The sequence below is a fragment of the Bubalus kerabau genome, chromosome 20 (genome assembly GCF_029407905.1).
Source record: "Bubalus kerabau isolate K-KA32 ecotype Philippines breed swamp buffalo chromosome 20, PCC_UOA_SB_1v2, whole genome shotgun sequence".
Classification (NCBI taxonomy): domain Eukaryota; kingdom Metazoa; phylum Chordata; class Mammalia; order Artiodactyla; family Bovidae; genus Bubalus; species Bubalus kerabau.
Window position 1 is genome coordinate 13,569,873 of NC_073643.1, and position 18,468 is coordinate 13,588,340.

Sequence of the window (18,468 nt, forward strand, 5' to 3'; positions counted from 1 at the left end):
AAGTCATTCTTGGGACAGCCAAGGGAGTGGGTTCGTTAGCATCCTCTTTACACGAGTGGGGAAACACAGGCAGGAGGTGGTTGGGGCACTTGCCGGGAGGCGTCCAAACCAGGACCTGAATGGGGTCGAGGCCCCTTTTTTTCAGTTGGTGTGTGGGGTTCCCTGGGTGGCGCTAGTGGTAAGGGACGGCCTGCTCATGGGGGAGGCGCTGGAGACATGGGTTCCATCCCTGGGTCAGGAAGATCCCCTGGAGGAGGGCACGGCAACCCACTCCAGTATTCTTGCCTGGAGAATCCCATGGACAGAGGAGCCTGGCGGGCTGCAGTCCATGGGGTCACAAAGAGTCAGACATGACTGAGCGACTTAGCACGCATGCACGTGTAGGAGGATCTTGTCAGGTGTGGGTCCACGGTCATCCTGAGCCCCGGGTCTTACCTGGAGCCTTGAGATTTGGAGTTCCCAGCCCTGTCCGCATGGGTTCTGCTCACAGTAGTGGCTAGAGGGGTCCCTGCTTGGTCAGTAGCCTGGAGAGAAGAGCTGGGCCAAGCTTGGGACACTCCTGCTGTGTGCTGACTTCTCTCTTTCGGCGGGCTCCCAGCTTTATACGGGGCGCGGAGGCTTGTTGTCTGAGTGGAGATGGACCCTAGGGCTTGGGCTGCAGGCTGAGGCCATCCCTCATTTTCCCCTCCCTTGATAATCCAGCTCCAGCCAGGAGAGAACTATGTCCTTCTGTCTGATTATTGGTCCGTCCTTCTTTCAGCGCCTCTGCCCATCTTTCCAGCCTGTGTCTGGACCTGGTTCTAGCACTCAAGACAGTTAAGGTTTCTGCTGTCAAAGCATCAGCTTTGCAGTCCTGTGGGGGAAGCCTGACATTTAGGAAGCAATCATCAAGCACATTTGTAATGCTTTGTTTCTTATATGAGTGTTTATTATGTTATTGTCTCTGGGGGATTATCTTTGGTTGCATTATTTTTATACTTTTTGAATGTCTGGAATAACCCTTTAAACAGCAATAGGCAATTAGTCACGGGGGATAAATGAGGTGATGGAGGAAGTGCAAAGGCCTGTGGAAGTGGAGAGTAATTGGCCTGGCTTCCAGGGAGAGAGAAGAGCCAACATTTAAAGGAGACAGTGGGGAACATCTTGCAGCCAGAGGTAGTAACTTGTGTGAAGCCTGGAAGCCGAGCATATTCAAGAGCCTGGCAATGTTGTGTGCTGCAGTCGGGGGAAGGAGGGTGGGGTTGTGCCCAGCACCCGTCTGTAGCCCAGCTTGGGGGTCCGGCCCACAGGTCACCAGAGGACCCCACTAGATTTGCTGCCATGGATGCAGTGGGTCCTGTGTGCCCTCTGTATTGGGGGCTTTGCAGAGTATGCAGCTGCCGATGCTGCTGCAGGTGGGCGGGGGGAGGGGGAGGTGTGGGCATCGTTGGCACCAGCATGGGCCCTGCCACAGCGTTTCCATCCCATTCCCTCAGCCCCGCCTCTTAGTAGCAGAGCTGCTGAGACAAGACAGAGACATGGGCAGGAAGCTGCGCTCCTAGTTTCTCTGAAGTGGCCCCCGAGTTTTGCACCAAAACCACCTGGGACAAAGTGGATGGTTAAAAACACAGATCCTGCCCCCACTCCAGTTGGCAGGGTCTGGGCTGGGCCCAGGAATAGGCATGTCTAGCATCACTCTCCTGCCCCACTCCACCACACACGGTGATTCTGACATGCCTGGGGTCGCAGGGAGGCACCCGGAGCTCCGGGTGTTGGCCGAGCCCCTCCCTGCGCACTGGCTGCCAGTCTGTGCCCGCCCCTCCTCCAGCCCAGGGGCCTGGGGCGGTTCAGCAGCAGCTGCCTCCTGGGCACAGGTTCGGGGCGTGGGGAGGCCGAGACGCGGGAGTGCATCTACTACAACGCCAACTGGGAGCTGGAGCGCACCAACCAGAGCGGCCTGGAGCGCTGCGAGGGCGAGCGGGACAAGCGGCTGCACTGCTACGCCTCCTGGCGCAACAGCTCGGGCACCATCGAGCTCGTCAAGAAAGGCTGCTGGCTGGACGACTTCAACTGCTACGACAGGTGCCGGCGCCCCCGAGGCCGGGAGTCTGGAGTCCACACGGGCTCTCGCCGGGTCCCAGCCCTCCCGGGTTTTGAGGTCCCCAGTGATGCTGGGGGGGGTTGTCCCCCCCTTGGATCTGCGTCCCGCTTCTGGGGAGCCCGACCCCCACGGTTCCCCATAGGGATCTCTGTCTGTGGGGAGGGCTTTTGCTGAGCCGCCCTGGGAGTGTTCCTCAGCCAAGTTGTGGATGGGAAACTGTGCCTCCAGGCAGGAGTGCGTGGCCACCGAGGAGAACCCCCAGGTGTACTTCTGCTGCTGCGAAGGCAACTTCTGCAACGAGCGCTTCACCCACCTGCCCGAGGCGGGCGGCCCAGAAGGTGAGGGTGTGGGGGGAGCAGCTGTGGGCCAGCTTTGGCCCCCAGATGCTCGGCTTCTGCGTGGGGTGGGGAGCAGCTGCAGGGGTCTCTGGTCTGGCCCTGGAGGTGCACAGGTAGGCGCACTGTGTGATGCTGGGCTCCATGTGTCCCCCAGTCACGTACGAGCCACCCCCGACAGCCCCCACCCTGCTCACTGTGCTGGCCTACTCGCTGCTGCCCGTCGGGGGCCTCTCCCTCATCGCCCTGCTGGCCTTCTGGATGTACCGACATCGCAAGCCCCCCTACGGCCACGTGGACATCCACGAGGTGAGACGGGGGTGGCTCGGGGTGGGGCGGGGTAGATCCTATTACGGCCAGATCCTGTTAAGCCCTGGATCTCCCCAGGACCCTGGACCTCCACCCCCGTCCCCTCTGGTGGGCCTGAAGCCTCTGCAACTGCTGGAGATCAAGGCTCGGGGGCGCTTTGGTTGTGTCTGGAAGGCGCAGCTCATGAACGACTTCGTGGCTGTCAAGATCTTCCCACTCCAGGTGTGTGTCTGCCTGTGGTGGGGGGAGTTTCCAGGTCATCTGGCTGGGGCCTGAGCCCTCCTGCCCAAGAGCAGTCCGTACCCTGTGCAAGCGGGGTGAGAGAGGAATGGGCCCCATTGCGGTTGACAGCGTTTATCGCGGGCCTAGGGTAGGGCTTTGTGAAACCTTAATTTGCAGAACTTCCGTCCACCCTGGTTTTCAGAGTTTTGCTTTGACATCAGGTTTTGCTTAGAGGCCCTGGACACAGGCTAACGGAGCCATTGCCCAGGACACTTGGCAGAACCAGGCCCGCTCTGCTTCTCATTGGTTGGGTGGTCCTGGGCCACTCATTTCTGTCACTGTGGACCTCAGTGCCCCCTGTTGTAAATCAGGTGCTGGCCTTAGTGATCTCGGGGCTCACCGCTGGCCTGTGGTCCTTGGCCGGGCTCAGTCCTGCCCTGCCCCCTGACAGGCTGAGGTTGGGAGCGGGTGGGAAGCTGCCAGGCAGCATGGCTGCGGTGGGGTTCAGCCGCGCCTCCCTGCTTCAGGACAAGCAGTCGTGGCAGAGTGAGCGGGAGATCTTCAGCACGCCTGGCATGAAGCATGAGAACCTGCTGCAGTTCATTGCCGCTGAGAAGCGAGGCTCCAGCCTGGAGGCGGAGCTGTGGCTCATCACGGCCTTCCACGACAAGGTGAGCTTTGCCCTGCAGACCCTGTTCCCGCGGGAGGTGACCATGGGCCCACCGTGGCCTTCCCCTGAGGTCCCCCTCCACGGGTGTGGACACGAGGGTCTGCAGGAAGAGCCCCTCTCCCTGGGATCAGTTCTTGCAAACAGGAGTAGTGATTTCATGATTATCACTGTCTGACATCACCCGCTTCCCAGCCCCTCCTGGCCTCGTCGGTGCCAACCTCCTGGTGGAGAGCTCAGCCATCTGACCCATGGGTACGGCCCTCCAGGGGCAGGGCTGGGTCCTGCCCACGTGCCCAGAGCCTGTGCTCTCTCCTGTAGGGCTCCCTCACGGATTACCTCAAGGGGAACATCATCACATGGAATGAACTGTGTCACGTGGCAGAGACGATGTCTAGAGGCCTCTCATACCTACACGAGGATGTGCCCTGGTGCCGGGGCGAGGGCCACAAGCCATCTATTGCCCACAGGTACCTGGGTTAGCAGTTGCCCTCTCTTCTCTTAACCTGGAGCCACAGAGAGGGTTAGAGGTTGAGGGCAGGGCCCGGTGGGGGTGGTTCTCAGTTTCATAAACATGCTTAGCCGCTCTGTGGTGTGTCAGGGGCAACCCTGGCCCTTCCCCTGACTTCCACCCTTGTCTGCTCAGGCTGTGGTCTTGCAAGCTGGTTCTCTGGTGCCCTCCAGTGGCCACAGAAGGAAGTGCTGATTCTGTCCCTGGTTGGAGTTCTGTGCGTTGATCCTTGCTGTATTAGAGCATACATATCCTGTTAACTGTCAGAGTGACGACATGTGTATACATGTGTATGTAGCCTCTGGAAAACTCTGTAGTCCTGGGATAATGAGCTTTAAGAAAGGCAAATAACGGATTATTATGAAAGGAATGTTGACCTCGCAGATCCCCTGAAACAGTCTCGGGGATTCTCTGGAGTCCTCGGATGGTGCTTTGAGAGCCAGTCTGTCTGTTACCTCATCACAGTAGCAGGCACTACTCTAGACACTCCGAAATGCCAGGTCCTTTAAGCCTCCTAACTGCTCTGTGAGATAAGTACTATTTTCCCCAGCCCTTCTTACAGGTGAAGGAACAGCAGCACAGAAAAGATGACCTAGTTTAGTGTGGGAGGGAGGCTCCTCTCTGACTGTGAGGGAGCCTCAGATTCTGGGGTTCAAAGCTGCAGGGCCGCAGTGGGAATAACATGCATGACATAGGGCGTTGACTGTAGGAAATTACCGTTTCTGTAGTCAAACACAGTTGAATGCTGACTCTTCATAGGGTCCAGGCTAACAATAGTGCATAGTAAGTGTGCCGGGGTGGCCCTAAGCATTCGTCCGTCAGTTTAGTCCTCAGAGTAAGGCTGAGACAGGCATGAGGAAGTTGAGGACCTGCTGGGGAAAGGCAGGGCTGAGCGCAACCCCAGCACCCACTGCACCACCTCCAGAGCGGCTCGAACCTTTGGGGCAACAGTCCCCAACCTTTCTGGATGCAGGGACCAGTTTTGTGGAAGACAGTTTTTCTACGGACTGGGGTGAGGGTGGTTTCAGGTTGATTTAAACATGTTACATTTCAGTGCACTTTATTTTTATTATTACTGTATTAGCTCCACCTCAGATCATCAGGCATTAGATCGTGGAGGTTGGGGACCTCTGCTCTGGGGCCTGCTCAGAATCAGGCAAATTCATTGAAACTTCTCTTCTCACTCACATCCCAAACGGTGTAAATTCTTGCCAGGAAACTCACATCCCCAGCTGCAGTGCCCCTCCTTAAAACCTCTGAGAATGTGAGGACTGGCCTTTGATGCTGGGGGCTAGACGGGTTGGCATTGCTCTGCCAGCTCTGGTCGGAGTGCAGTTAGGGATCCCCACACTGACGGAGTGGGCTGTCCTACGGCTGCCCACCTGGTGCAGACCCCGCTCCCCACAGGCTGGGATGAGCCCCGGCTTAGGGCTCTGGGAGTCCAGGTGGGGAGGCAGGAGCAGGGTCGATCAGACCACAGGTTCAGCTCCATCTCGGTCCACTGTCTCCACAGGGACTTTAAGAGCAAGAATGTATTGCTGAAGAGTGACCTCACTGCTGTGCTGGCTGACTTTGGCCTGGCTGTTCGGTTTGAGCCAGGGAAACCTCCGGGGGACACTCACGGGCAGGTGACAAGCCTCAGGGGATAGAAGACAGGGGTGGACACTGCCCTTCTGGTGTTAGCTGGCAGGGGACAGGGGTCACCCCGTGAGCTCAGAGTTGTCTGAGAACCCCAGAGGCGATTCTCTCATTTCACCAGTGGGGAGGTGAGGCCTGGAGGGTGGCGTGGCTTCCTGCGCCAGTCAGCGAGAAACAGATTTCCCTTTCCTCTTTCAGTAATTATTAAACAAGATAAAAATAAATAAGTGTATATTAAGAATCCAAACCAAAAACCTGGAGAAAAAGTAACCTAAAGTTAAACCTGAGCAGATCATCCTAAAACAACTGCTGTTAATATTTTGAACTATTCTCCCCCTTCTGTTTTTGGTGTCAGTCTCAGTAAAATACACATGATCTGTGGAGCCCCTTGTGGTGTTGATGGAGTAAAGAGGCAGCAGTTCTGTGGTAGATTACTACTGTCTGGAGTGATATTCACAGTCTCATTGCATCGTGCCCCTTGTAGGCTCCCCGCCCCCTCCTCCGCACAACCATCGGGGACAGCTCTCATTGTCGATGACCCTGCTGTGCACACGGGCTGTAGCTCCCATGTCCTGTGAGTGCATCTGTACATGCTCGGTGACCACAGCCCCTCCCCTGTCCTCACGCAGGTGGGCACGCGGCGGTACATGGCCCCCGAGGTGCTCGAGGGAGCCATCAACTTCCAGAGAGACGCCTTTCTGCGCATCGACATGTACGCCATGGGGCTGGTGCTGTGGGAGCTCGTGTCCCGCTGCAAAGCTGCCGACGGTGAGTAGGGCAGGAGCCCCGAGCGTCCTGGGTGTGGTGGGGGAGAAGTGGGGCAGTCGGGTGACCCCCCCCCCCCCCCCCCCCAACCCCGCCTCGGGACTCACTCTCTCTTCCAGGACCTGTGGATGAGTACATGCTGCCTTTTGAGGAGGAGATCGGCCAGCACCCGTCACTGGAGGAGCTGCAGGAGGTGGTGGTTCACAAGAAGATGCGGCCCGCCATCAAGGATCACTGGCTGAAACACCCGGTGAGGGCCGGTGGGGGGCGCTGCGGAAGAGGCTGTGGGCGCAGGATGCTGACGCCCGGAGGGGAGCTTCACCCAACGTCCTGTGCCGCAGGGCCAGAGGGGAGGGCTCAGGCCGCAGGACCGCCCCCCCACCCCCCCCCGTCCCCCCGCCCCCACGCCCGTGCATTGCCTCCCTTCCACCTGGGCAGTGTCTGTGCGGGTTAGTGCTCTCCAAGGCAGCGGCTCTGGTTTTGACCCCAGAGAGTGATGGGACCTGACACATGGGATGGAAATCCTGGATCTGTCCATCAGTAGCTGGGTTACATCAGGCAAATTGCTTTAATTCTCTGAGCTCTTGTCTCCTCAGGGTAGTATTAGATTTAAGGAGTTGCTGTACCTCACTGGGCAGGACACCTATCACTTAAGTGTTTAATATGGCTTAGCTCTGATGAAGTAATCGCTTTTCCCTGCCCTCATCAAGTTTTTGGGCCTGGGCTGAGCTACGTGGCATCTGGGCCCCTCCAATCTGGGGACATGTACAAAAGATCCCAGCTGTGGAAACCATTAACATTTCTTGGATATTTGCCTTGAGCTCCATTGAATCCTTTTCCCCTGGCACCCTAGGGTTAATTCAGAAGGACACCATTGGGGGCTAGCCCTCTTCCCACATGGTCAGGGGTTGACCTGTGAAGGTCAGGTTCTGCTGCCATGCTGCTTGCTCTGTGAAACCCAAGACTGCAAATGGAGAAAATTTAGGCACAGGGAGAGGGATGCTGGGCTTTACCTTCTGCCTCAGACTTTCAGTTTCTCAGGGCAGAGATGCTGCGGTTGCCAGTCCAGTTCTCTGATGTGGAACAGGTCCAGAGGGGTCTGAGTGTGGCCTAGTGCCAAGCAGGCCGGATTGTTCCTGGGTATGGGTGGGCACTTCGCTCATCTTGCGGCCTTTCCCAGCTACACGCAGTTGGTTCCAGCACAGGGTGTCAGGCCACATTCCCTGGACTCGGGGGAGGTTCTGGGGCCTGTGGGGAAAAGGGTGGGATGAAGTCCCCCTCTGTCTCCACTGTAACTGCACATTGGGCCCCTGTGTGATTTGGGCTTTGCCTGAGATTTTGTTGCAATGTCAACACTCCAAGGCAGGCAGCCCCATGGGGCCCTGGATTCCCTTGTTGAATACTGAGGTTCAGTGGCCCTTTCCTGGGGGCTGTGGAGGAGGCCGGTGGGCTCAGGATGCTGACTGCTGGCAGGGGAGCTTCCCCCAGACCCCTGTGGACAGGCCTGTGGGCTCAGTCCTCAGGAACATCGCTGGTTTGCTTGTCCTCACTGAGGGCCACCAGCAAAGGCATGTGTTTCCCCTCTCCCGCCGGTGTGCAGGGCCTGGCCCAGCTCTGCGTGACCATCGAGGAGTGCTGGGACCACGATGCGGAGGCTCGCCTGTCCGCGGGCTGTGTGGAGGAGCGAGTGTCCCTGATCCGGAGGTCGGTCAACGGCACTACCTCGGACTGTCTTGTCTCCCTGGTGACCTCTGTCACCAACGTGGACCTGCCCCCGAAGGAGTCGAGCATCTAAGCCCAGGACACGAGTGGATCTCCAGACTCAGTAGATCTGAAGAGGAAAGGAAAAAAAAAACAGAAAAAAAGTTGTGTTTTGTTTTGGAAATCCCATAATACCAACAAACACATAAAATGCAGCTGCTATTTTACCTTGACTTTTTATTATTATTATAATTATTATAATTATTATTATTAATATTATTTTTTGGATTGGATCAGTTTTTACCAGCACATTGCTCTACTGTATCGCAAACAGCGGACACGTCAGCAGGCGTTGAGGTGCTGAGCTGTGAATGCAGAACCAGCGCCATGCTGAAGAGCCTCGGCCACCTCCCGCCCTTCGGGGTCCATTTTTCCCCGCTTTCTCTTTGTTTGTTGTCTCAGAACCTGTGACACAAAGAAACCCATCCTGTCTTAGGAAACTTAATGCTGCAAACTCTACCTAGAGGAACCTTTGAAGACTGTTACATAAGAACACATCTTCCTCATGGGAGGAGTTTCCCTCTGCCCTCGTCCCCCTCCCGCCTCGCCTTTTACTGTGTTTTTCTCCCTTTTTAGACAGTGAGTTTAAGAAACAGCAGGCGTGTCTTTTCACGGATTAACGGGTGTTGTCCTGACCGAGGAAAAACTGGACTGAGGATGAGGATGGTTTGGACTGGAGGGGAGGACGGAGCTGGGGGTGGGTTCTGGAGCAGAGCTACACTGGACTCGGGCACACTCGGAGCAACATCCTTTGCTATGAGACTACTTCTCAGGTAACCCAGAATCGAGGGGAAGGATCGTGTGAAGGCTGAGCATGAATGGCAAGAGTGGGGTTTGGAGAAAGTCTGAAATCAGGTGTGGCTCTGGCCCATCTGTGTGCCCTGTCCAGTTTTTCTTTTCACCCACTTGGGCTTGGGCATAGGACACAACATTTTTTTCTACCCTGATTTTAAGGTTCGGCAAGGGTAGAAATCATCACGGTTTAGTGAGTACAGTCTTCATGAGACATTATACTGTAAATATCTATAATGGAGGAAAAGTTGAAATAGTTTCCTCCTGGAGCAGTTCAGGGAAATGGCCACGGGGGGGTGCCCTGCACAGCCGGGGCGAGAGGATTTCCTGGGTCCGGCCTGGCCAAGGCCTGTCTCTGGAGAGCCCCAGAGTCCTGCAGCGCTGGCTCTGTCTGTCCCTTTATGTAGCTCGTGGACACAGCTTTCTCCAGACCCCCTTACAAGAGGTGCATATTCGAAAAAACCGTTTCTCTGTTTTGCCATAACCTTGCTCTCGTCAGTGAATGTTCCTAATGCTGCTGTTTCAACCTTTGACTTTTTTTTTTTTAATTTATGAAACATGCAAATTTTTAAAAGAAAAACAAAACACACACATCCACACAAACGCTTTGCTATGTGGCTTCCGAGGTTTAAATTTTGAAAAGTAAAAGAATTAAAACTTCACGACCACAGACCACCTCAAACCAGAAATACCTCAGAATTTTCTACTTGTGTAAGGTTTATTATATATTTTATTAGTTGTGTTGTCTCGTAGTAAGTATATTTTAATGTAAGTTGGCTTTTATGACAAAGTTTAAAAGAAATAGAGAAAAAGAGAAAAAGTTGTGAGTCTTCTAGGGAATGCTCCCGTTTTTCATTGATAACATCCCCTTGTAAATAATTGTCATCCACTGTGGGTTGGCTGTCTGGGCTGAGTCTGGGCATTCATCACTCTTATTGTGAAGGCGTTTCCTTCCCATTGCTTTAGACCATTTTATTTGAAAACTGGATCTCTTCACCTTGAGGGTAGGCGAGTTGGTGGGCGATGGGGAGAGGTTGACTGGGGTGAGAAGGGGGGTCGCCTCCTCCTGAGTTTTTTAGAGGTTCCGCTGTTTCCCTCGACTTGAGAGGTCATTGTTCAGAATGACAGGCGACCCCACTTTAATCTGGGAAAACTGTGGCCTTTAGACCCCCATGAGGTAATTTTACTTGAGACTTAATTTCTTAAGCAAATCACCGGTGGCGCGAGGGGAACTGACCGGCAGGTCTCTGGAGCCATGCTTCCCGGGCCGCCTGTGACGGCCGGGCCGGGTGGCGGGGGCGCTGGGCCCCCCAGGCTGGGTCCTCCTCTGCGTGTTTGGACACAGTGCGGTGGGAGGTGAGCTTTGCTTCATGGGTCAAAATGTGAGCTGGCCAGGGTGGCTCCAGGGACCGGTTTTTGTTTTTTTTTTAGTAACTTATTTGTCTATTTTTTCCTTTTCTTTTTAAAACTATTTTGTGCTGTGGTATTTTTTCTTCCCTCGGAATGATTTTTAACAACAAAACAGGCCTTACAGCAGTTGCTTTTCTTTTCCACTTATTTCTTTCAGAAGCTTTAAAATATTTATTAAAAAGTGCCATATCTGGTTTCTCCAGCTTTTTCCTTACTTAGGTAGGCAGTGCTGGGCATCTCTACTTTTCAACCCTCAGAAGAAACAAATAAACCACTAAGAAAATGTAGCTGATTTCCGACAGGAATGATCGGATCTCTGATCCTATCCCGTGTGGAACACTTAAGCCCAGCCTCTGTTTGGTTTTAGGTTTCCTCTGGGCAGTTTTTCTTTTGTGTGCTGGCTTGATTCTCCTGAGAGCAAGTTTTGCCCTGCTACGGGACCTCTTTAGGCTGAGGCAGGGATGGGGGTCCCCCTCTGCTGGCCCTGTGCCCAGCCACTGTCACTTCCTCGGGGCCGTGGCACCAGAATGAGGTGTCAGGAATCGGCCCCCGGGTGGCGTGTCTTGGCAGAGGGCTTCTGGTGGCACACGCATGCTGTGCCGAGTGTCCCTGCCCATGGTCGTGGCCAGGAGAAGGTGGGCGTCTCTTTCCCGACATGCCGCTGGGGCCTGGGGGGCTCTTCTGCCTCTGATGAAGTCATCTTTTTCCTCACGAATCCTCTGGGGAGCCAGCCATCCGCGGCTCCGGCTTGTGCCAACGGGCTTGTGGGGCTTAGCCTGTGCTCATCTCCACAGATGCTTCACGCAATCTCCATTTCCAGGGAGCTCATATCACTCCTACATTTTTTTTCTCTTTCCCTCCAAGCTCTGTGGAAGAGTGTGAGCTGTGGAGTCTGGTCTCATCGTCCCTGCCCCGTTCAGGATAGGAGGGTGGCCAAGTCAGAGGACAGAAGTGGCCCAGGACCCCTGCCCCTTCCTCCAGAGTGTGCTGTTGTCCAGCCAGGCTCCTGGCTGTGGAGAGTGTCTTCTCTTTGGTCACTCGTGGAGAGGTCTCCACTCACTCCAGTGTTCTTTCTTGGAGAATCCCAGGGACAGAGCAGCCTGGTGGGCTGCTGTCTGTGGGGTTGCACAGAGTCGGACATGACTGAAGCGACTTAGCAGCAGCAGCAGGGGAGGTCTCCTGAACCAGAGGGAGCCAGGAGTGAGCAAGGGAAGGAGGAGACACGTGGGGACAGAGGTCACTGTGTCACAGTGTTCCGCAGAGGACTCTTCATCACAGGCCATGGAAGGGCATAGGCGTTAGCACATCCTGGGGCCATTGGTCCCTCCCCAGAGTCCTTCTCTGGTTGAATTACTTGGGGTGTGAGGGCCACAGCCAGGTCCTTCTGAGGAGGAAGGGAGACCCAGCCTGGTGGCAGTGGGGTAAGCGCCGTGAGCCTGGTGTTCAGATGGCCTTTTTGTTTTCTTGGCTCTCAGTAGGGACCCAAAGGGCTCAGTCCTGCTGGGGAGGCTTCCTTACATGTGCCAGCTGCTTCTGATGCAGACTTCATCCTGTCTGCATGGGGCGGCATGTGTCCAGAAGAAGAGGGACCTTGTGCAGCCTCGGACAGCCTCAGGATGCTTGAGCCGCCCACTCTTGCTTTCTCAGCCAAGGGAAAAATTTGCTATCTCCAGGCCCCCGAGGTGGTTCTGCCCCTGCCCCCAGGGACCAGGCCGACCCTCCTGTCATGGCTGGTCCCTGCCTTAGGGAGCTGAGCAGGGGATCCTGCGGTTCTTCTCTGTCTCCTTTCTCTCCAGCTGGCCGCCGTGCTGCTCCTCTTTGGGTGCTTGGGCCGCGTGTGTGATGTTTCCTTCATGGCAGGCCGAGCCGTGTATTGAGGGTCCACCATATGTCGTGTATGTGGCTCAGAGAGCCCCATCCCTTGGCCCCTGTACTCTAAACCATGAGGCCAGGGAGGGGGCTGTTCCATTGGGGTGGGTGGACTAGATGGCCCTCTTGAAAATGGAATTCTGCCTCTTCGAGAATACAATGTGAAGTTCCCAGCATCTGTTGGCAATACAAGGATTTTTTTTTTTTTTTTTTTAAGTAATATAGTGAGCGTACGTACGTAAGTTTTTAGAATTGGTACTAGAAGTGAAGGGGCTTCCCAGGTGGGGCATTGGTAAAGAATCTGCCTGCAATGCAAGAGATGTGGGTTCAGTCCCTGGGTGGGGAAGATCCCCTGGAGTAGGAAATGGCAACCCACTCCAGGATTCTTGCCTGGAAAATTCCATGGGCAGAGGAGCCGGGTGGGCTGTAGTCTGTGGGGTCGCAAAGAGTGGCATGTGACTGAGAACGCATCCTAGCAGTTGAACAGCCGGGCATTATCACAGAGAACTTGGCTTACTAAAAAAAATACCTAACCTGGAAAGCATTTTCCGGGAGTTAACTCCGTTTGTCAGTCCCAGCTGTTTCTGAATCTTTGGAGAGATGGCCAGGCCTGCCTCAGACCTAACTCTTCAAGAAGCACAGGGAACTGACTGACTACCCCCACCCCCAACCCCATCCCACTCCCTCCCCTTTCGGTTCAGGGCAAGTGGCCAAAAAAGAAAAGGAGACAAGGTGGCTTTTTCTGGTCAATGGCTGTTTACAAAAGCTGGAATAGTATAATACTCAGCAGCTAATGTGTTCAGCCTAGGAATGATGATTTCAAGTCTCAATCAGGAGTTATGTTTTAGGCAAAGAAACCGGCCCAGTGATTCAGTTGATGAACTGTTTGTTTTTCTTCTTAGCCTAGATTTGTAAACAATGAATTCAGGGTTATAGGCATGTTCTTTAAGTAAGATTCCTGACAGTTAATTTGCAACCAGCAATCCACCTATGAATGTATCCCAGACCCTTAGGAGGCTTGGGGAAGTTGTTTTTTTTTTTTTAAAGAGGATTTAGTTTTGTAGCAAAAATAAATGGAATTTTAAAATGCACCCCTTCCCTTGGAAATTAATTCATGTGACTCAGCCACACTTGAAAACAATTACAGTTGGCCCTCTGCATCCATGGGTTCCTCATTCTCGGGTTCATCCAACCTCGAATCAAAGATATTTTGGGGGAAAAAATTACAAAAAGTTCCAAAAATCAAAACTTGAATTTGCCACTTCCTGGCAACTCTTTACATAGTACTTACATTATATTTACAAGTCTTTACATAGTATTTTATTATATTAGGTATTACAAGCAATCTGGAGGTGATTTCAAATGTGTGTCATTTTATACAAGAGGTTTCTGCATCAGTGGATTTCGGATCTCCACCCCGCAACCCTCCATATAGAGGGATGACTGCAGTGGGTCCAGGAGAACTACAAATTACCATCAAGTAGAAGTCCAGATTATCTAGTGGGATATTTTGAATATTCTTGTTTTAAACTCATTTTGTGTTCACTGTAAACTTTGGTTTGGACAGAATTTTGAATTGAAAGGATTTACCACTACTGAAAATTTTTACAGCTTTTACATCATTGTGACGGTATCTTCCAGGTATGAATGAAGCAGGATTTTGTGATTGTGATCCTCCATGTATCCCTGTAGTGCCAAAACCAGTGAGATTTTATTTGCTTCTATGGCAGCTTGTAGCGATAAGATAAGTGTTTTTTCCTCATGAATTAAAACACATATTCTCTGAATGCCAGCATGTGGAGATGGGCTTTGCACTGCCCTTTCCAGGAGTGTCTTTGGATTGTCTGGAGCCTAGGCAATTCTGAGAACTACTGCAAGCCAACTACAGGACACTAAAGAAATATACACGCAGACGTGTGTGTGTATGCAGTGGATTCTACAACTGTGGGCTTTTCTGGACATCCACAGAAACGCGTTTCCTTCACTTGTAAAGTTTACATTTTGAAGCTCACAGTTACAAAAAATAGGACCCATTAGCTCATGCTTTTCAGGCAGATGTGGATGGGTCTTTTTTTTTTGCAAATGGAGGAGTCCTGTCTTGAGCCCTGGGAATTTCTGCTGTGGGTTGGGTGCGGGCTCATTCCTGGATTCTCCCAATCACGTTCGCATTGGAATGTTGTTAGGTAGCATTGTAAATAAAAGAATAGGTTATATAATAGAGATACGACACTTGAAATTTTACTTTAAGAAATCTATAGCACTACATATATATTTAGTTATATCACCCAACAGATTTCTTCTGCACAGTGTGGAGATTGTTTTATACCACAGATTATTTTTATAAAGTCTAGTGAGTTTGAGTAAGAATGATTTTGTAATCAGAGTCATGAGCTTTACCTTCCAAGATAAGTGTACACTGGAGTGTGAGTGGTGTGGGGCTGCCCCTGAGCGCTCCTGCGGCTTCTCGTTGATACACTGGCACATTGCAGTCCACCGATGGGTCGGTCTTGTTTGGCCCAAAACTCCACTCGCAGGCTGTCTGCATGAGGCAGTCTGCCGAGGAGAGGGGCTGGGAGAGGCCAGAGGATCCTCCCGTGTGCTCTATATACGTGCTTCCTCCTGAGGTTTCTTTTGAACAAAGGGTTCTGAGGTGAATAATTCCTTTGTAAGTTACTCTCATGGGTGTAGTGGTGTGAAGGGGTTTCAGGGAACAGAAATGGTACCAGGGTGCAGATTAGGGTGGCTTCGGACTCAAGTAAGATTCAGGCAACAAATGGGTAAAACGAGGATTTGGTGATTGGAGAAATCTGCCAAACCGAATGATCTCAGACCAAACTATCCAGTTTTTCAGGAGAGAATTCTCCGTTCGGAAAGGGAGGGGCATGGTGTCTGGATACTGCGATCAGAGTAAATGGAGGGCTGCCCGGCCTGTCTGCTCTATTAAGGCTGCTGGGAGGCGAGAGGGGCTGGGCCGCTTGAGTCTAGCGAGCAACCCTGGAGCCTGCGGAGGAGGCTCAGAACCATGTGCCAGCAGGGCCTCTGCCCAACGTCTACAAGGCTTTCCTGCTCTTCCTACAAAGGTCAGCATCACTGCCGTGATGTGGAAGGCGGTCTTTACCTGTTAGGTTTTTGGGTGGAGAGTGGATGGTCACTGGGGTGAGCCTTTCTGACGGGGTTAGGCATGTAGCTAATACTCTGTGTCCACAGTTGCTGAAGGCCTGGCTTCAGCCGCTGGGTTCAAAGGTGCGCTGGTTGGGACGGTGTTGTCAGGAGAGTCTCTGATGTGTCTTGTTAAACCCGCTGTGCTTCTCTTCGGTCTGGCCGAGAGTATCGTTTTACGCCACCCCTTTTATACTTGAATGAACTGAGTTTCGGAGGATCCAGGAGCACTCTGGGCCTCGACCCTCGGCCCTTTCCTGTTCCCCATCAAAGAACGTTTGTCTGCCCTCCAGCCTCGCGTCTTGGAATGTAATTCTGTTGTGCCTTTGTTTTTGTCACCTGCCTCCCCCCAAAAGCAACTGCTGTAAGCTTTTTTCTACTTGTCTTTTCTAGCCAGAAATCCCACCTTTTTCCTTTTTCCCAGCTGTATTTTCTGGATGCAGTTCTGTGCTCCAGGTGTGTTAAGAACCAGTTACCTCAGACCTCGTGTTGGAACAGTGTCACCATCTGGGTCCTCTCGAAACTGCAGGCTTGCGACACGCACACGCGCACACAGACACGCACGCACGCACGCACGCAGGAACCCTGCCGAGTATGGGTACTCGTTTGTTTTAAAGTAAAACTCTTCCCAAGGATTGAAAAAAAGGGCTTCTGGCAAGCTCTTCGCGGCCCTGTGGTGGGATGGGTCTTGAGTGTCATCTGAACGGTGCTTCCCGTGCTCCACTCTGAATCCTGCCATTTTCAGTATTCTTGTGTCTGAATGGGCAAGGTGATTCAGTAGGTTGGCCTTGTTCACAAATGAGTTCTGAAAATGAGCTCTTTGTAACACACGTCCAGTCACTAAAGCTCGAGCGTAGAACATTCCCTTAAATGGCAGGATCGAACCCCCCACCCACCCCATCCACCGCAGTGCATTTTGGGAAGATGTCTGTAGCATACGTTGCTGTGAAATTAGGCCTTGCGGGTTATGGCTGTTTGTCATTTTGATGTATTTTAAATAAATATATATATATATTTTTAAAGAGCCTTTTTTTTTTTTTTTTTTTTTAAAAACCAGTTCAGAAAGTTTAATTAACCAGCAGTCACCACATCTGAATTTGCGTCTCCGGGGCGTAGATGGCAGACCAAGATTAAAGTGGTAACTCGGCCCTTGTGAGCTGGGCTGCCTGCCTGGCCGGTGCTGCTGGTCGTGGGACAGCACGGTCAGCGTGTCCCCGCTGGGTCCCAGCGCAGCCCTCAGAGTGCGCGCTCTGCTTTCTGCAGGGGCTTTAGCTGAGGCTTTCTCAGAGCACTGCCACAAGTTAGGTGTCTGTTTCGCCGAATAGTTTTTCCATAAGCGAGAAACACACTCATAGAAATCTTACCAGCAGCGGCAGAGATGAGAGTAGGATGAGGCAACAGCTGGAGTTTGAGTTGGAAGGTGTCCAGGTCATTTTCGAGAGGCTGTCTGAGAGCCAGTGACCATGCAGAGATTCTTAGGAGACCTCATCTGAGAGCCTGACGACCTCCTGGGAGGGGAAGACTTGTTAAAATGCCAGCGTCTTTTTTCCTCCCCCCTCCATTTTATTTTTCTTCTAGAATTCTGTAAAAATGCAAAAGTAAATTAGGTGGTACTTGAGAATTGGGGGGGTGAGGGTTACCGCAGATGAGAAACATACTTTGAGATTTCAGTTCCACACCACAAATCCACATGATGCCATTTTTCAACTGTACAAAAAGAATCTGCTTATGAATTTGACATATTTCTGGTAGCATCAAAGGCCAAATTTTCCATGTGTTAACATTTTTCCACATTTGTCCTTGAATCTGAATAACTTCATACAGTACTGTAAATTCAACTTATATTGAGTTTGATGTCAGTTCTTGTGAAAAGAGCTTCTCCTTGCAACAGACACACAGTTAAAGAACACAGCAGAGTACATTTGCAGGACCAATTTTGGAACCAATAGATGTCACCTCTCATTTGCCATCGTAATATATCAGTTTTACCAGCTCCTTCTAAATGTTTGTATTATTGTAAGGGAAAGACAGAAAACCCTAAGACTTGTCTAATAACTTTGTGCAGAATGTGTGTGTTGGGTTTAGGATGGATAGCAAAGTCTTCTTGAGCTGTGTTATCTAACTTGTATATAAAACTGTAATTAAAAGTTTGGATTCACCTGTTTCTCGCCGTTTACAATGATGAATAATTTGCAAACTCTGGAAATGTGACTAGGATATGATTTCAGACAGTAGAAGTTGAGGAAGCTCTTCAAGTGCTAAAACTAAAGACTTCTTGTTTTTGGCTCAAATTCAATAAGTACTGTGTACCAGGATATGTGAGATGTAAATGTAATAGGTCACTTTTCACCCTTGTAGCTATACAATAAAAATTTTGTAGAACAGAAATAGATTGTACTACTGAATTAACAAAAGTTATACTAAAGTATCATGTTTAAAATATATATATATATATATATATACACACACACACAGAGTTAAGCTTGTTGCTGTTACCCTGTCTGGATTTGAAAAGTGTGCTGATTTATATATATATATATATAATATATATATATATATAAAATACACACACCTATATATATATATTAAATACCCGCACACACCTAAAATGGCCTAAAGCAGACATCCATGTAATTACAGTTGCAAAATGAAGACATTTTGGAAAGAACATTGTATCATAGTTCATTCATTTGCAGTGGATCTTTGTTCCTTTTTACTGTGGTAATTTTAGAAATGAGTGTCAAGTTTGAAATTAGATCTGCTAAGTTGGGGTTTTGCTGCTTAAACTCTGCACTGGGTCCTCAAATAAACCGATGTGAATGTAGTCCCCACCCCTCTACCCCCAACCCCCCGTGTGAAGAAGCAGCCACACCCCAACAGAATAGGAGGAAAAATCTAGAACTATTTCAAGTTTTATCTTTTTGTATATGAAAATAAAATAATAATAATA

At 51.5% G+C, this 18,468-nt stretch overlaps 1 protein-coding gene across 4 annotated transcripts in view; it reads left to right on the forward strand.

Annotated features, from left to right (window-relative positions):
• The window catches only part of ACVR2B (activin A receptor type 2B), a 38,275-nt gene extending 20,369 nt beyond the window's left edge, over positions 1–17,906 (forward strand). For 2 of the 4 annotated variants that reach the window (XM_055558586.1, XM_055558585.1), the window contains exons 2-11: positions 1,854–2,061; positions 2,309–2,418; positions 2,573–2,724; positions 2,803–2,946; positions 3,474–3,617; positions 3,935–4,083; positions 5,638–5,752; positions 6,392–6,530; positions 6,647–6,777; positions 8,128–17,906. In XM_055558586.1, the coding sequence (XP_055414561.1) occupies positions 1,854–2,061; positions 2,309–2,418; positions 2,573–2,724; positions 2,803–2,946; positions 3,474–3,617; positions 3,935–4,083; positions 5,638–5,752; positions 6,392–6,530; positions 6,647–6,777; positions 8,128–8,322 (1,487 nt within the window). In that variant the 3' untranslated portion in view covers positions 8,323–17,906. Of the gene's footprint in view, positions 1–1,853; positions 2,062–2,308; positions 2,419–2,572; positions 2,947–3,473; positions 3,618–3,934; positions 4,084–5,637; positions 5,753–6,391; positions 6,531–6,646; positions 6,778–8,127 lie in introns of all 4 variants that reach the window. The other 2 variants (XM_055558583.1, XM_055558582.1) reach the window with 1 other exon arrangement.
• Positions 17,907–18,468: the final 562 nt, after the last annotated feature.